Source organism: Malaya genurostris, chromosome 2 (assembly GCF_030247185.1).
Source record: "Malaya genurostris strain Urasoe2022 chromosome 2, Malgen_1.1, whole genome shotgun sequence".
Taxonomy (NCBI): Eukaryota; Metazoa; Arthropoda; class Insecta; order Diptera; family Culicidae; genus Malaya; species Malaya genurostris.
Genome location: NC_080571.1, coordinates 222,645,993 through 222,661,522, shown reverse-complemented (window position 1 = coordinate 222,661,522; position 15,530 = coordinate 222,645,993). Strand labels below are relative to the sequence as shown.

At 37.5% G+C, this 15,530-nt stretch overlaps 3 protein-coding genes across 4 annotated transcripts; 2 read left to right on the top strand and 1 right to left on the bottom strand.

Moving 5' to 3' along the window:
* Positions 1-5,055: 5,055 nt before the first annotated feature.
* Positions 5,056-7,530, top strand: LOC131427731 (gamma-tubulin complex component 4 homolog). The gene is made up of 4 exons (XM_058591184.1): positions 5,056-5,218; positions 5,280-5,731; positions 5,790-7,139; positions 7,209-7,530. Exons 1-4 carry the CDS (start codon positions 5,153-5,155, stop codon positions 7,348-7,350), a joined length of 2,010 nt encoding a protein of 669 aa, XP_058447167.1. The 5' UTR covers positions 5,056-5,152; the 3' UTR covers positions 7,351-7,530.
* On the bottom strand, positions 7,341-8,762 carry LOC131427732 (protein arginine N-methyltransferase 6). The gene is made up of 3 exons (XM_058591185.1): positions 8,512-8,762; positions 7,569-8,452; positions 7,341-7,491 (listed from the first exon to the last, which is right to left on the bottom strand). Exons 1-3 carry the CDS (start codon positions 8,569-8,571, stop codon positions 7,368-7,370), a joined length of 1,068 nt encoding a protein of 355 aa, XP_058447168.1. The 5' UTR covers positions 8,572-8,762; the 3' UTR covers positions 7,341-7,367.
* Positions 8,763-9,137: 375 nt separating this feature from the next.
* Positions 9,138-13,776, top strand: LOC131427730 (zinc finger protein 184-like). Of its 2 annotated transcripts, none has more exons than XM_058591182.1 (5): positions 9,138-9,464; positions 10,696-11,703; positions 11,763-12,058; positions 12,208-12,761; positions 12,825-13,776. In XM_058591182.1, the coding sequence occupies exons 1-5, from the start codon at positions 9,276-9,278 to the stop codon at positions 13,676-13,678; spliced, it is 2,901 nt and encodes a 966-aa protein (XP_058447165.1). In that variant the 5' UTR covers positions 9,138-9,275; the 3' UTR covers positions 13,679-13,776. The 2 variants fall into 2 exon arrangements, with proteins under 2 accessions (XP_058447165.1, XP_058447164.1); XM_058591181.1 differs by having other exon boundaries at positions 9,139-9,464; positions 12,822-13,776.
* The last annotated feature ends 1,754 nt before the right edge of the window (positions 13,777-15,530 follow it).

Below are 15,530 nucleotides of genomic sequence, written 5' to 3'. Positions count from 1 at the left end.
GCTTGCTACAATCTAAAATAATACCTGTTATACGATATCACACAGCCAGGCTTTATTGCTTCAGCAACATCAATGCATTGAACTCAACAGAATTGGACATAATTAGCATTATAAATGACAGTTACTTAGAAAATAAACAATTTCTTACAATACCCATTTTATTGTATTCAACTCGTTTCTATTTCAACACAAAACCCAATGCTGCATAAATTCGCGTCATAATTTTATATGTATTTTTGCTCACGATATAATGCCACCGTGCCCACCGTGCATTTCTCACAGCACCTCAATACGAAATAGCAGCGCGCAAACAATAAAAAAATGCAAAAAAGTTTATGTAAATTTTTTCAATTTTCGGTTGTTTTAGCTAAAATTTTATAATTTTGAGTTGCATTTTCAGATTCTTTGTGAAATTCTGCTACAAACACTACTTTTCAGTTCTAAAATCATCCCCGTGGGACGGAACAGTGACCGTTTATACATTTCAAAAACCAATTACGGCTCGGCAAAGCAAAATTTCAAAATTCTAAGAATACTTAGTTATGATAAATTTGATTTCGAAAACTTAAGTGTTTTTGATTTTTCGAAAATCGGTCTAGTTTTTGAATAATTGATCAAAAACGCGATTTTCGCATTCCGCTACATTTCACCTTGAACAACACCATTTAAAGATTTTTAGATCAATTTGTGATTCGTCGATAGATTACAAAACTCTCATCTCGTCACTACTACCAAAGAGAGCTCAGACGAACAAAATTATTTTACTCTCTCCTTTTTTTTTGAAAAATCTGTATAAATCTGTATTGAGTTAAAAAACCTGTACAAAATCTGTATTCTGTGTGATATCTGTATGTGCATGTAAAAATCTGTATAATACAGATAAATCTGTATAAATGGCATCTCTGGTTTGGAGCTTCAAATATTGCAAATGAATAAAGCGGCCCTTACACGTGACAATATTATTGTCAATCTAAAGTATTGTCAATACCATCAATCCAATTGGCCTGATAACTTGAGTTCGAGTTTTTCAAAAAATTCAAGCGTTTGGCGCTTTAAATATTCCAAATGAATATTAAAATATCTCTATATATTATTGCATATATTTAACAGTTTCTCTCAGTAGAAAAAGTATTGTCGGATTGATGAGCAGTTTTGATTTTTTTGACAATATTTTCGTCAATCCAATGAAGTTTCCATTACACGATCAAAAGTATTGTCAATACTCCTTGTATTGACAATAATATTGTCTCGTGTAAGGGCAGCTATTTTTTTCACAATATTTTCGTCAATCCAATGAAGTTTCCATTACACGATCAAAAGTATTGTCAATACTCTCAATACTTGTATTGACAATAATATTGTCTCGTGTAAGGGTCGCTTATAAGAAGGCAGTTGTCAGGTCTTGTCTTAGATTTCTAGATGCATCTATTTTACCTTGTATATAGTGCTGAACGCATTGTTTGTTGCCAACTTTTTTCGCAGACTTTCGTGAAAATTTACAGGTTTTTGAAATTGCCGCGACGGTTTTTTGTTTCGTTCTCCATGTCAGATTAGCGTATCATACTTTCTATAGAGGAAGCCTGCAGACATTTTTTCGAATTCACTGTCTTTTGCAACCCTGTCTGAAGATATTTGAAATTTTTATGGCCCGTTTACACTTCTGCTGGTTGCCAGCATGCTGGTGTCAGTGTACTGCCCTCTTAGGAAAAAACGTTCAACGGTGGTCCAATGATTGAACGTATTGGACCAACGAATGACCACCGTTGAACGTTTTTTTCCTAAGAGGGCAGTACACTGACACCAGCATGCCAGATATTTTCATAGAAAATCTGTATTACCCAGAATGAAAAATCTGTATTTATCTGTATCCACTATAAAATCGAAATATTTATAATGACATTTTCTTGAGGTAATTTCATTCCAAAAATGTATGGTTTTATAACGAGAAATTGAATGAGTGTTCAATATTCATATCATTCTACAACGACGACATTAAATGCTTTCAACTTTTCATCACCAATCGAAATCAACAAAACATAATTTCCATTTCATATACTTTCAAAATGTTGGCTTGGTGAGTTGATGTAGGATCTCAGCGCTCAAGTTAAGGTGAAATGTAGTGTCATAAAATGCGCGCAAAATTTCATCCGCTTCAGTTGAACGAAACGTCGCACAAAGCATACCACGAAAAAACGGACACATGGAAACAAGAACTTTTTACAATGATTGAGCGCAGTGGGCTTAGCTCTCGTTATATTGGCTTGTAAAAAAGACTGGACGTAATGGATACACAGCCGAAGAAATTTCAAACCAAGCCAAAGAGGCCGACTCATGTGTGTGCAATAATAAAAAGCGGCACATTTTCTCGAACATCACTAGCTTGGGTTGTGAGAACTTAGATTGAAATGAACAAACTTTATAGTACCATAAACTACCATTAACTTTTTTCCGGAAGCGACTTTCGGAATTATATAGTCTAGAAATGTCTGTTTCAACGATAACGAACCGAAGACCAAACAGCCTCTGGCCTCCGGTGCCAGAAATCATCAAGTAATAATTTCATAGATTACATTTTTAATACATTCCAATTATAACTAATAGTTCATCATACCATGCAGTTAAAATTATTTAGTGAATCTTTTCTCAAGCACATATTTGGGGATCGAAATTGAATATAAAATTATTTCGTAGTTCTTTATTATTCAATCGATTTTGAAAGCAAAATCAAGCGTTGATTCATTGTATTCATAATAATCGAAAAACCAATGAATTCCAATAAGTTTTCCATGCTGACTGGCTCGAAGCTTACCCTCAATGTTTATCACTTTGTTTATATATCATGTTAATGAATGATAATACTTGGCTTGTATTCATTTCATTCAGTAGCTTGCTACAATCTAAAATAATACCTGTTATACGATATCACACAGCCAGGCTTTATTGCTTCAGCAACATCAATGCATTGAACTCAACAGAATTGGACATAATTAGCATTATAAATGACAGTTACTTAGAAAATAAACAATTTCTTACAATACCCATTTTATTGTATTCAACTCGTTTCTATTTCAACACAAAACCCAATGCTGCATAAATTCGCGTCATAATTTTATATGTATTTTTGCTCACGATATAATGCCACCGTGCCCACCGTGCATTTCTCACAGCACCTCAATACGAAATAGCAGCGCGCAAACAATAAAAAAATGCAAAAAAGTTTATGTAAATTTTTTCAATTTTCGGTTGTTTTAGCTAAAATTTTATAATTTTGAGTTGCATTTTCAGATTCTTTGTGAAATTCTGCTACAAACACTACTTTTCAGTTCTAAAATCATCCCCGTGGGACGGAACAGTGACCGTTTATACATTTCAAAAACCAATTACGGCTCGGCAAAGCAAAATTTCAAAATTCTAAGAATACTTAGTTATGATAAATTTGATTTCGAAAACTTAAGTGTTTTTGATTTTTCGAAAATCGGTCTAGTTTTTGAATAATTGATCAAAAACGCGATTTTCGCATTCCGCTACATTTCACCTTGAACAACACCATTTAAAGATTTTTAGATCAATTTGTGATTCGTCGATAGATTACAAAACTCTCATCTCGTCACTACTACCAAAGAGAGCTCAGACGAACAAAATTATTTTACTCTCTCCTTTTTTTTTGAAAAATCTGTATAAATCTGTATTGAGTTAAAAAACCTGTACAAAATCTGTATTCTGTGTGATATCTGTATGTGCATGTAAAAATCTGTATAATACAGATAAATCTGTATAAATGGCATCTCTGGTTTGGAGCTTCAAATATTGCAAATGAATAAAGCGGCCCTTACACGTGACAATATTATTGTCAATCTAAAGTATTGTCAATACCATCAATCCAATTGGCCTGATAACTTGAGTTCGAGTTTTTCAAAAAATTCAAGCGTTTGGCGCTTTAAATATTCCAAATGAATATTAAAATATCTCTATATATTATTGCATATATTTAACAGTTTCTCTCAGTAGAAAAAGTATTGTCGGATTGATGAGCAGTTTTGATTTTTTTGACAATATTTTCGTCAATCCAATGAAGTTTCCATTACACGATCAAAAGTATTGTCAATACTCCTTGTATTGACAATAATATTGTCTCGTGTAAGGGCAGCTATTTTTTTCACAATATTTTCGTCAATCCAATGAAGTTTCCATTACACGATCAAAAGTATTGTCAATACTCTCAATACTTGTATTGACAATAATATTGTCTCGTGTAAGGGTCGCTTATAAGAAGGCAGTTGTCAGGTCTTGTCTTAGATTTCTAGATGCATCTATTTTACCTTGTATATAGTGCTGAACGCATTGTTTGTTGCCAACTTTTTTCGCAGACTTTCGTGAAAATTTACAGGTTTTTGAAATTGCCGCGACGGTTTTTTGTTTCGTTCTCCATGTCAGATTAGCGTATCATACTTTCTATAGAGGAAGCCTGCAGACATTTTTTCGAATTCACTGTCTTTTGCAACCCTGTCTGAAGATATTTGAAATTTTTATGGCCCGTTTACACTTCTGCTGGTTGCCAGCATGCTGGTGTCAGTGTACTGCCCTCTTAGGAAAAAACGTTCAACGGTGGTCCAATGATTGAACGTATTGGACCAACGAATGACCACCGTTGAACGTTTTTTTCCTAAGAGGGCAGTACACTGACACCAGCATGCTGGCAGCCAGCAGAAGTGTAAACGGGGCATAAACGCTACATTACCTGGCATCTCTGCATGAGAGTAACATCAGACCCTGTCAGCTTGGAGCGACATCAATCTTCAGTTCAGCAACGCCATCGCACGGCATCACATTCAACATATCATGTCAATTGTATGGGTGCGCAGCCCTGCTATTTTGGCGCGCACGAATTTGACATTTCTCTCCCCTGCTTCTATGTATCAGATTCGATGCGGACTCACCTGAGGGCGACATGCTCGTAAAAAAGGATGTTGCCAATGATTTGTTCGGGAAATGTGAGAGCTGGATATCTTGTTAATATGATGTCTTTGGTAACATTGAATCGTCTTCTTAGAAAAATGTAAACATTTTTTTAATATCAGCTCGACGTTTCCAATGATAAATTATTGATATTCAAATTAAATTTGCTCCATCTAATTCTTAAAAATATTACAGTATGATTCATGACATACTATTTACGTTATTTTCTTCTAATTCAGACCTACCGATTGAAAATTTCACCGTAGGTCTAGTGTTTTGTATGTGTAATTAACTGATATTATATTAGTTACATTTGTTTTTAGATTCCGGAAGTTGCATCCAGTTTTCTGCACCCGGGTGAAATAAAAATTCTCGAAGATTTGATCAGAATTGCAAATCAATACAAGGAGCTAAAGAAATTCATCCACCAGTATGGTACTCAGTCAGCCGGGTTAGTGAAACCGAAACAGCAGAAACCATCCGAGGAACCACTTCCTCAAGGCCTCTACCTGCAAGCTTTTGCCGATGGGTTAGATTTGGCGGTGAAACCATACCGCGATTTGATAGTTCAATTGGAAGCAAACTATTTGAAGAGGCCTAACTTGTCATTGATCTTCATCTATCATCAAGTCAACCAGTATCAGTCATTATTCGGATTTTTGCTTCGATTAGTCAGCGGTGTAGTAACTCAAAGAACCCATGGCTGTGCGCTGTTGCAGTATCTGCAACAGCATTGCTTACACGGAAACGAAAAGCATTTTGAAGCTGTCAAGCTGTGAGTGTAATACGTATATTAAATCAACATGCAAGTGAATAATTGTGTTCGATTTCAGTATTCAAAACTCAGTATATGCTATATTCATCAAACAATTGTTTGGGTGGTTACTACATGGCAAATTCGTGGATCAATACAGTGAGTTCTTCATTCAGCATGTAGATAGTTCACGATGCGCTGGACTGATGTACGAACGAGGAGTACTCGACGCAGGTGCCCAAGTTTCGGTTAATTCGTTCTCCGATAATACTAGCATTAACACTGAGTTATGGCGGTACGAGATACGCCGTGAAATTCTCCCTTATTACTTTCCTGCTAGTTGGGCAGAGAAGGTGTTGTTCATTGGGCAAACGGTTCTAATGTTAAACTGCGATCCAAGGGAAAGCAGCGAAAAGCGGTCGATTGGGGAGAAGAAAATTAACTACGAAAAAAGATTTGCTGCGGTGAAGGAAAGTCTGTGGGGCGAACAGGAGTATATGTTTTTCAAAAAATTTCATCAACTGCAAATGGATGAGAATCTAAACATTGCCAAATTTGAAAACATAGTAGACGAGATCAAACTTTGTGTTACAGAGCAAATGTCAGAAATTGCCATCAAGGAAGCAGATCTTATAAAGCAGCTAAAACTTATCAAAGATTACTATATGCTGGGCCGAGGCGAGCTTTTCTCCGAACTTTTGAAACAAACAAAATCGCTCAACACATTATTCGCCAAAGGAATTACTGATGGATCTTCAAGAGACTTGAACAGAGCATTCCAACTAGCGGCTAACAGCGTTAACATTACTGAAGATATTGAGCATTTTTCGTTCTATCTACCTCCCAAGGAGGATGTCGATAGTTTGTGTTACGAAACGAAAGGCATTCTAGGTTACATCACGCTGAAGTACAAAGTTAAGTGGCCACTGCATTTGTTGTTCTCTCCTAAAACGTTGGATAAATATAATGAAATGTTTCGGTTTTTACTGCGAATTCGCAAGATCCAGTACGACATACATCAGGTTTGGTCATTCCAACGGGAGTCGAAAGTTAAAAAGAATTCCGAACTGCTTCAGTTCCGCAACAAATTGATGTTCCTGATCGACAATCTCCAATACTATCTGCAGGTAGACGTTCTGGAGAGTCAGTTCAGTATTCTTATGACGGCCATAGGAGAAACCAAGGATTTTGAGAAGATTCAACGGTCACATACATTCTTCCAAGCTAATGTCCTTAGTTTGTGCTTTTTGCTGTCGAATCCCAGTACCGATGTGTCTGCTACAGGGGTAATACAGGTCAACGAGAACCCTGTATTGACCATACTAGACAAGATCCTAGTTATAGTGGACAAATTTTGTTCCTTTTGTAGTAGCTGTAAGAATCCCATGACCAAAGTGGAACGACAGGAGTACAATGGCTATGATCAAGCGTAAGTTTAGTGTTTTGCGAGGAAACAATCCTGTTAATAATATATCAACTTTCTTATATATTTTGTTAGCTTTAACAATCACGTCGACTCACTGCTGAAATTACTAATCGGTTTGAAGGCTGGTCCTAGCAGTGCACCACTTTCTCAACTTTTGCTACGCCTGGATTTCAATCATTGGTTTAGCAATAATACTCAAACACACTCTGTTTAACGTTATCTGATAATTTATTAATGATCAACTTCCATTTTCTGCAGATGTGCCTTCATCAGAATGCACTTTGTCATCACGCAATCGCAAGGTAAGCTGTGTTCTTCCTTTTCCGCATCCAACAGTGTCAACTGAATATTGTATCTGCAAATGTTAAAATATGTTTGCGTTGGTAAAATTAAAGCTAGTATATACAATTGACATCCGAATATTCCACGAACCTCCGACTATGTTCAGCGTTTCTACTCAAATTTAAATTAAAAGCGATAGGATCTAGTTCATCTGCATCCTCACAGGCTTCTTCAGGTAGTAAAATGACGCTCTGCTTCCAGTGTGTGGTTGGACTTTTTGGACTAGTTGACAAAATAACTTCTTGTGCTATCTGATTTGGGTCCCCACTGGGGAAAGTACAATCAAACCATAAACAGAATCCTTGAAATTTGCCAGAATTTTGCAAAACCATAACCTCTTTCATTTCGAACGTATCTAAATCCTCGACGCTAATTTCTTTCAAATCTAACCAAGCCATGATATGACCTTCGTGTAGCAAATGTTCTGCAGAAACGTTCAAAATTTCAGGTTTATCTGATTTTTGTTTCCTAAGCTCTCGCCCAAATGATTTCATGTTGACACCAAACAAGCTCTCGAAATCATCAAATCGACTTGGGACGCTGCACGGTGCAACGAAAATAGTTGCTGTATTCGGGAACATGAGTCCGCTAGGTTTTAGAAATTGATCTCGGGCAAAAATTACGGAATCAAGCATCCCTTCGTGCAATAGAAAGAACCCCATCCATTCTGAAACAATTATGTCTACTTTGTCTGCACCATCCGGCAATCGAAATTTCTCAATTTCGCATTCGAATATTTCGATGATTTCATTGAATGAATTTTCTTCAACTACCTCACGCGCCAAACGAGCTAAGTTAGATGCTTCCACAGCGTATACTTTTCTAGCTCCCGCTTGGGCACAGAATATGGATAGAATGCCGGTTCCGCATCCGACATCCAAAACTGTCCTACCTTTGAAGAGATCCTCATTACCTAGTATAGCATTCCGATATGCATCCAGTCGTGCGTTATCTGTTAGCATTAGGCGATGAATCTGGAGGTGTTCAATATATCAATGAATGGTTCTGATGAAAACTATGTATTTCAATGTACTTCTAAATCTTCATAGCTATCAAAGTAAGTTCCATTAATATCTTGACCTGAATTGCTCATTATTAGCGACTATTGAACGAATAATTATTGGAGAAGGCGGATTGGATGAACACGTTTTTTTTTTCTTTGCTCTGTCATTAGATGACTGGCTAAGGCCACAATGGGCCCATCTCGCCGAACACGTTTTTTTGTTTCTGTTGTTTACCTTAGCTGTTTTGGTATGAACTCAAGCGTTTTTTTTATTTGTGTTGTCCGTATCACTATAAAGGACAGTTAAGACCGCTCACGGTCCATCTTGCCATAACTCATGCGTTTGCTCGACAATGATGAATTCCACTCGTCTCTTTTTATGTGCATTTTCAAAGTGATGCTAATATTATGAGAATTTTTCAGTTATACGGTTTTTAGGTAAATTTTTAAAATTATGTGGATTTTTTGTTTCGTTGTTGAAATGCACAAAATGAGTGTATTGATGCGTTTTTCGAGTCGGTAGAGGTAGTTATAGTGACAATGTGTTTTTATAGCTAGAAGTTAGTGTTTGTAACGGTTGCCAGATGTCACCTGCAACGAACGTGCAGCGCCAAGATGCACATATCGAATGTCACGTTTGTCGATGAAAATAGCTTTTCGCTGTTCCTTCAGCTGCCAGACAGTTCAGTCAGTATAATTTCCATGAATAAAAAAGTGCAGTAGTGATTTCAACTATTGGAATACGTGAAAAATTGATTTTTATATAGTAAGAGTTAACAACAGAATCCAGCAGAATGGATGATTTGGAAGATCAACTGTCTGAGGAACTGAAATCGAAAAGGATATGTCGATTCTGTCTGACCCAACAAGAACCATTGAGTGATATATTTTCCAGCAATCCGACGATTAGTCGTAGTGGCGGTGGCTCTAAATCGAAAACAACGCCTCTGACGCTACAGATTATGGCTTGTGTATCAATTGAGGTATGTTTTTTGCGGTGTTCATTTTATTATCATTGCTTTTGGCGGTAAACAATCTATATGTTACGAATTCGAATGGCTTTTACTTTGCGAGTCTTCGCTGATCGTTTTTCCCAAGTCTCGACTCGCTTTAGCACAGAGTCGAGAACACAATCGAGTTCAAGATGGTGGCCTAATTTTCGCTCCCAAACTCAACGGCAATTCAGCGTTGCGAGCTCAGTTTTCAGCGCTCAAAATTAGCGTTACTGAGTTTGGTTGAGATAGTCCAAAAATGGTTTGTTTCTCTGAGAAGGTTTCTCGCCAACCGAAATGATTAGTACAAAAACAAACTAATAAAAGCTTCGAAATCGTTTTATTGACAAATAATTTCCATGTGAAACAATTCGTCTGTTTTGAAAACTAAAATTTCCTGAACTGCTTGTTTATTTCTATGAAATTATGCAGTATTGTGCTAATAACTCATTCTGTACTAAACGGGATTTTTTTGTTCTACACTGAGAAAAAATACTACAACTACTAGAAAATCAATCTCAAAGTGGTTTTCACGAACTGTCGATTGATTTTCACTATTGTTTTCAATGCATGGTATGTCATAGTTTTGTCTCATGTTTCCAACATTGAAAAAATGTGAACGAGTAAGGAACAATTTTGAAACCGATTTAAAAATATCAAAATCTATGAATTACTATCGCAATGTTTATGAATACAGTCATAAAACCAGTTGTTAAAATTTACTTACGTTGCAATGATTCTGTACGTTTGTGCTAAGTTCACCTAACCTTTTTTATTGTTACGTTTCGTCTTCGACTCATCAGTTCAATAGCAGTATATGTTGAACTGCTAGTGCCGAAAGAACGAAATTTAGTACAGAGAGTAGTTATTTAGGGCTTCATAATCACTAATCTGAATTACACAGTTTTTATTTTTTTTTAATATGATGCGAATTATAGAAAGAATTCCCAACTAACGAATTACGCCTGTAATATATTTCAAATTTCTAACAATTCGCTGATTGTTTATAAATGGCGACGATGCAAGACAATGGTAAATCCTCATTTGATCGAATGCCCTAACCGCTACTGTTTAATTGATTTTGAACATGATAACGTAGGCTACTGAAAACTTGCTTATAGGCTATACTTTGTAGGATTTGCTTTAGATTAGATGCCCAATTCATTCAATCCTCGTATGTTAATTTACACTTTACAACAATACAAAACAAAATTCCTTCTAGGTTTACAAGGACGACGGTATGCCGAGCACAATTTGTGATAATTGTCGCCATTTGATGGATCATTCATATAATTTCAAACAGATTTGTAAGAAAGCCGATACATTGCTCAAGTCGTACCCATTAACCGGTGTTTGGCCGGATAAGCTTGATGTTCCAGTTAATTTGTTTAAAAATGCTTATACGGCTCCTGCAAGCAGTAAAACACTGCCGGTGACAATCCGCAAAGTGGAAGTTTCATCAGACACAGTGAAAATGTTGAATAAAAAGCAGGTTCCGGCAATTAAAACGACGCCTCCAGAATTTCAAAGGAAGATTTCCAATCAACCTTCGCTTGTGATTGAGCCACAAGTCAATCAGGAAGAAGCAGATGATGAAGAAGAAATAGAAGGTGAAGAAGATGAACACGTGCGGTCAGAACACGAAGAAGATATAAAACCTAAAATCGTTAAGCTGAGCATTGAAGATTTGAGGAAAATTAAGCAAGGCAAGCCGATCAATAAAGCGCAGTTGATTAAAAAGTCTCCTGGACACATGACTAATGTGGAATCTAATCCGAAGTCGAAGGTTCCTTCTACACGTGCGGTCTCTGCCCCGGTAAAGATCATAAACGGAACACTCAATACCAACAGGAAACCCGTTCTTTTGAATAGCCTTAAGCCGACTAAGAAAACGGAAGAGCACTTTGTGCACACTCCAGAAGGAACCCTGGAGATCATTTCGATGGAAACACCCGAAGCGGAACTTATTAAGAATGCTGTCCAAGTTGAAACGAACGTTTTTCCATGTACTGAGTGTGAGCGATCGTTTCCTTTGCGTCAATTGTTGGAGATTCACATGCAAAATCACGGTCGTGAACGGAACCATCCGTGTGAAATGTGCGACAAACGATTCTTCAGCAAATACGATTTGGCAAAACACAACCTGACCCACACCGGAGAACGTCCGTATGTGTGTGTAATCTGCAAATCTGCATTTTCGAGATCAACCCTGCTGACTCGTCACCAGAGAGTACGCAAGTAGTACATTTGAAATAGTACATCATCTCTTAACATGTTTTTTATTTGCAGATTCATCGAGACCAACCGAAATACTTGTGTATGTACTGCAACCGCACGTTCCTGTCCGACGAAGAGTTGAAAAAACATTCTGAGAATCATCAGAAGAAACGACCATTCCCGTGTCAAAAATGTCCGAAAACTTTTGCATACAAACAGGGACTGGAACGCCACGAAGTCACACATGAAACGAATCTCCCATTCCCCTGTGAACACTGCGATCTCTCCTTCGCATCGGCTGGCAAATTGGCACGGCATTTGACGGCTCACGCCGGAAGTCGGCCTTATCCGTGTCGATTATGTTCAAGGTATGTTCCACGTAAAGTCGCACTGGCACGACATCAATTAAAACAAAAAAACTTCAAGCGAAAACGGCTTTCAGATTTTGAAACAATTATACCAATTCAACATTCTGCGGATGATTTTATACATAATAAGAACTACAATTTCATTGCAGATCTTTCATGCTGAGCCATCATCTTACGAGACATGTTCGATCGCATAGAGGCGGTCAAGGCGCCTACAAGTGTAACGATTGCTCGAACGTGTTCAACAGTCAGGACGATCTTATATATCACTCAGCAGTACATGCTACTACCAGTCTGACGTGCCCGCTGTGCCGGGATCATTTCGAAACTGTAGAACTGGTTACCGAACATATTAAGCAGCACTCGATGGGTGCCCAATTTGCATGCGACTATTGTGACTTACTATTCACAAGTGAACAGCGCCTGGATACACACTGTCAGGAGGAACACTTGTCCGTGCTAGCAATGGATCGCACAGATTGCGAGCAAAACGGTAGCATCGAGTCTTCTCAATCATTTGAACAGGTTATCATTGAGAACATTGTTATTGGCAAGGATGGCAGCAAAACAATAACAACCATAGTGGACGGTCAGGACAATGACGAAAGACATGAACCGGGTATGCCGATTAAAAGTGAAATATTTCTGGAAAACGCTGTGCTAGCGGCCCAGCAAGACGAATATCTAGACGAAAATATGGAAGGTAAAACGATAATAATACTGCATTCAAATATTTCTTCGAAATATATTGTATTTTTTTTAGAAGAGGAACAATTCGATGAACAAGATTTCTACTACGAAAATGAAGAAATTGTAGAACAAGCACCAACGCAGGTTGAACCATCCATGTCAAAAACTACAACCGTACCGAAAAATAAAAATACGATTTCATCTAGTGAGCAACGGAAATCCTCGCCACCAAAACCAATTGCTTCCAAACCTGTCGTGGTATCCAGCTCAACAAAAACCACTCAACAGAAATTGGATTCTTTCTTGAAAAAAACCAAACAAGAATCGACGAAAAGTGTCGGCGATGTGCTCAAAAGTTTACCAAAAAGTGTGGTAGTTAAAAAACCAGCAATTTCCTCCAACTCTGTTTCTGTGGAAAAGAAAGTTGGGTCTGAGAATTTGGTTGCCGCCAAAACTACATCTGCCAAGACCGTGCCAGCTCAAACTGTTACTCAGAAAAAACTCCCCGTAGTTTTATCACCCAGTAAGGAAAGTCAGCAGAAATCACCCCCGAAACAAATGAAAACTTATTCGGAAAAACAGCCACCGCCTAAATCTGACTCTAGAACAGGAACCAAACGTGTGCATGAGGACGATTCCAAGGCGCTTCCCGCTGCCAAAAGGCAGGCCGTTGAAGTCAAGAAACAACCGGCTAGTGGTGGATCGAGCAGTAACACGAAAACGCTAGCTAAACCCGTTGTCAAATCAAATGAAGTGGACTCTGGGCCAGTGAAAAAAAGCAAAACATTCGAGATGAAAATTGGCAACAAAATGGTAAAAGTACAGAAGGTTGTCATGACAAAGGCTGAAGTGGCTGCCATGGCTCGCGATGGAAAAATAGAAATGCAAGGAGATACTATGATATTGAAGCAACCAAGAACAAAGAAATAATATTGACTAGCAGTATTATTCTAAGCTAAAACGATGGAAATTCACATAATTTTAGTTTATTTGTTAACTAATAAACATTTTAAAGCACTGTAAATGTATTACATGGCTGCGTAGTTTGTATTACATTAAAAAACTGAAAGGAACAGACCTATGGAATTGCTCGAACAATCGATATTTTTAGCGTTAAAAATGATTTACTCTTCATTATACGTAAATACGTAAAATTCACTTTTCAATCATAATTTTGAACGCTTATAACTTAGTCATTTGGAAACACTATAAGGATTTAAGTTATAACAGTACACCATTTAAAAATCAGTTTGAATTGACCTGTTTCCACGAGCCGATCACAGCATGTCAGAATGATGTCACCCTCTTGATTACTCTACTACGGCCGACTGTTCATCGTTGCTTCACACCTCGCATTTCTTCCAGTAGCAGTTCTGTTTCGGGCTTTGTATTATGCATGAAAAAATACCACACCCTTATGCATGGTAGAGATGGTCCGACCCAAATCCAAACCCGACGAGTACGGGTCAAGTTCGGGGTCAGAAAAAAAATGTTTGTCTGATTCGGATCGGGTACAGGTGGCGATTTTCTCATTTTAAACGCGCACGAGTAAGGTTTGGGTTTCGGGTATTCGAACCAGAATACCCGAACTTTTTTTGGTTCGGGTGAAAATTTTTTTTTCGTCTTGTACAAGTCGTGTTCTGGTTTTGAAAGTAAAATTATTTTTGGGTTCGGGTCGGGTACGGGTAAAAGTATTTTATTTTGGACCGTGTTCGGATTTAAGAAATTGCTTACTCGACCATTTGTAGTACACAGTATGAACTTTCGCATGAAACGGAATCTATAAATATATACTCTGTCAAATTTTTCTGCTCAGTCAACACCTGCCTGTATGCAGGACGAATGCGCTCGATGAATAGTCAACTGCTCGATTTGCAGTGTGGTAACGATATCAGATCAATGAATTCAAAGATTTTCTACGGATTCATAGAAAAAGTCTACGGAAATTATAATTTTCTTAGAAAACTATTTTGCATGGTGCAGGTCTTCTATTGTACGCTTCGTGCTTGACACCGCTACAGTTTCCGGGGAAAATGTCAATCTACGAAAATGACACTACAACCAAATACAAATAATAATACCCCTAAATCCCATACAAACGGACCGCCAATGTTTGGTTCACAGCCTGAACAAGTAAGCCTAGTAAATTACTCCCTTTCATTGCGATAGTTTGAAAATGTGAAAGGAGATCGTTTCTGGCAACGCTTTAGGCTAGTTGCTACGGTGCAAAAACAAACTTGTTTGTTTATCATTTAGGGGTTAGCCAATTTTTGTGCTAGGGCACATAACCGTTTTCATTATTTTTACGTTTCGTCTTTGACTCATCAGTGCAGAGCAGTTCAAATTGAACTGCTTAGTGCTAAACTCGGCAGTTCAATTTGAACCGCTAAGCAGACGTAAAGTTTCTGCTACTTACAGAACACTTTTTGTTTTGCAACGAAGTGCAATGTCTTTTCTGACGTGCCGAACGAAAACGTGTTTTCGACTATTTCTGGCCGATGCAGGTATGGTCATTTAGGGGTTAGCCAAATTTTGTTCTAGGGTACATAACCGTTTTCATTGTTTGTTTATGTTTATCGTTGCTGTATTAAACTGCAACAATAAGTCTAAATATTACCGGCACTAGTACAAAAGGTGAAAAATTATCACAAACACCCACGAATCTACAAATATCAATACAGCTAGTAGTATATTCATGGTGGCTTAACCATTCTAGATTATTGTTTAACTTACATTTCGCTTGTGATCTTGATTATCAGATAAAAACTGTTTGTTTATTTCT

Bases quoted from the DNA above. Each gene is read 5' to 3' on its own strand.
- LOC131427732 (XM_058591185.1), bottom strand. From the start codon at position 8,571: ATGAGCAATTCAGGTCAAGATATTAATGGAACTTACTTTGATAGCTAT. The intron at 8,453-8,511 runs GTACATTGAAAT...GAACACCTCCAG, and splicing joins ATAGCTATGAAGATTTAGAA to ATTCATCGCCTAATGCTAAC. The intron at 7,492-7,568 runs GTTCGTGGAATA...TAACATTTGCAG, and splicing joins AACGCTGAACATAGTCGGAG to ATACAATATTCAGTTGACAC.
- LOC131427731 (XM_058591184.1), top strand. From the start codon at position 5,153: ATGATTCATGACATACTATTTACGTTATTTTCTTCTAATTCAGACCTA. The intron at 5,732-5,789 runs GTGAGTGTAATA...GTTCGATTTCAG, and splicing joins CATTTTGAAGCTGTCAAGCT to TATTCAAAACTCAGTATATG. The intron at 7,140-7,208 runs GTAAGTTTAGTG...ATATTTTGTTAG, and splicing joins TACAATGGCTATGATCAAGC to CTTTAACAATCACGTCGACT.
- LOC131427730 (XM_058591181.1), top strand. From the start codon at position 9,276: ATGGATGATTTGGAAGATCAACTGTCTGAGGAACTGAAATCGAAAAGG. The intron at 12,059-12,207 runs GTATGTTCCACG...ATTTCATTGCAG, and splicing joins CCGTGTCGATTATGTTCAAG to ATCTTTCATGCTGAGCCATC. The intron at 12,762-12,821 runs GTAAAACGATAA...TATTTTTTTTAG, and splicing joins TCTAGACGAAAATATGGAAG to AAGAGGAACAATTCGATGAA.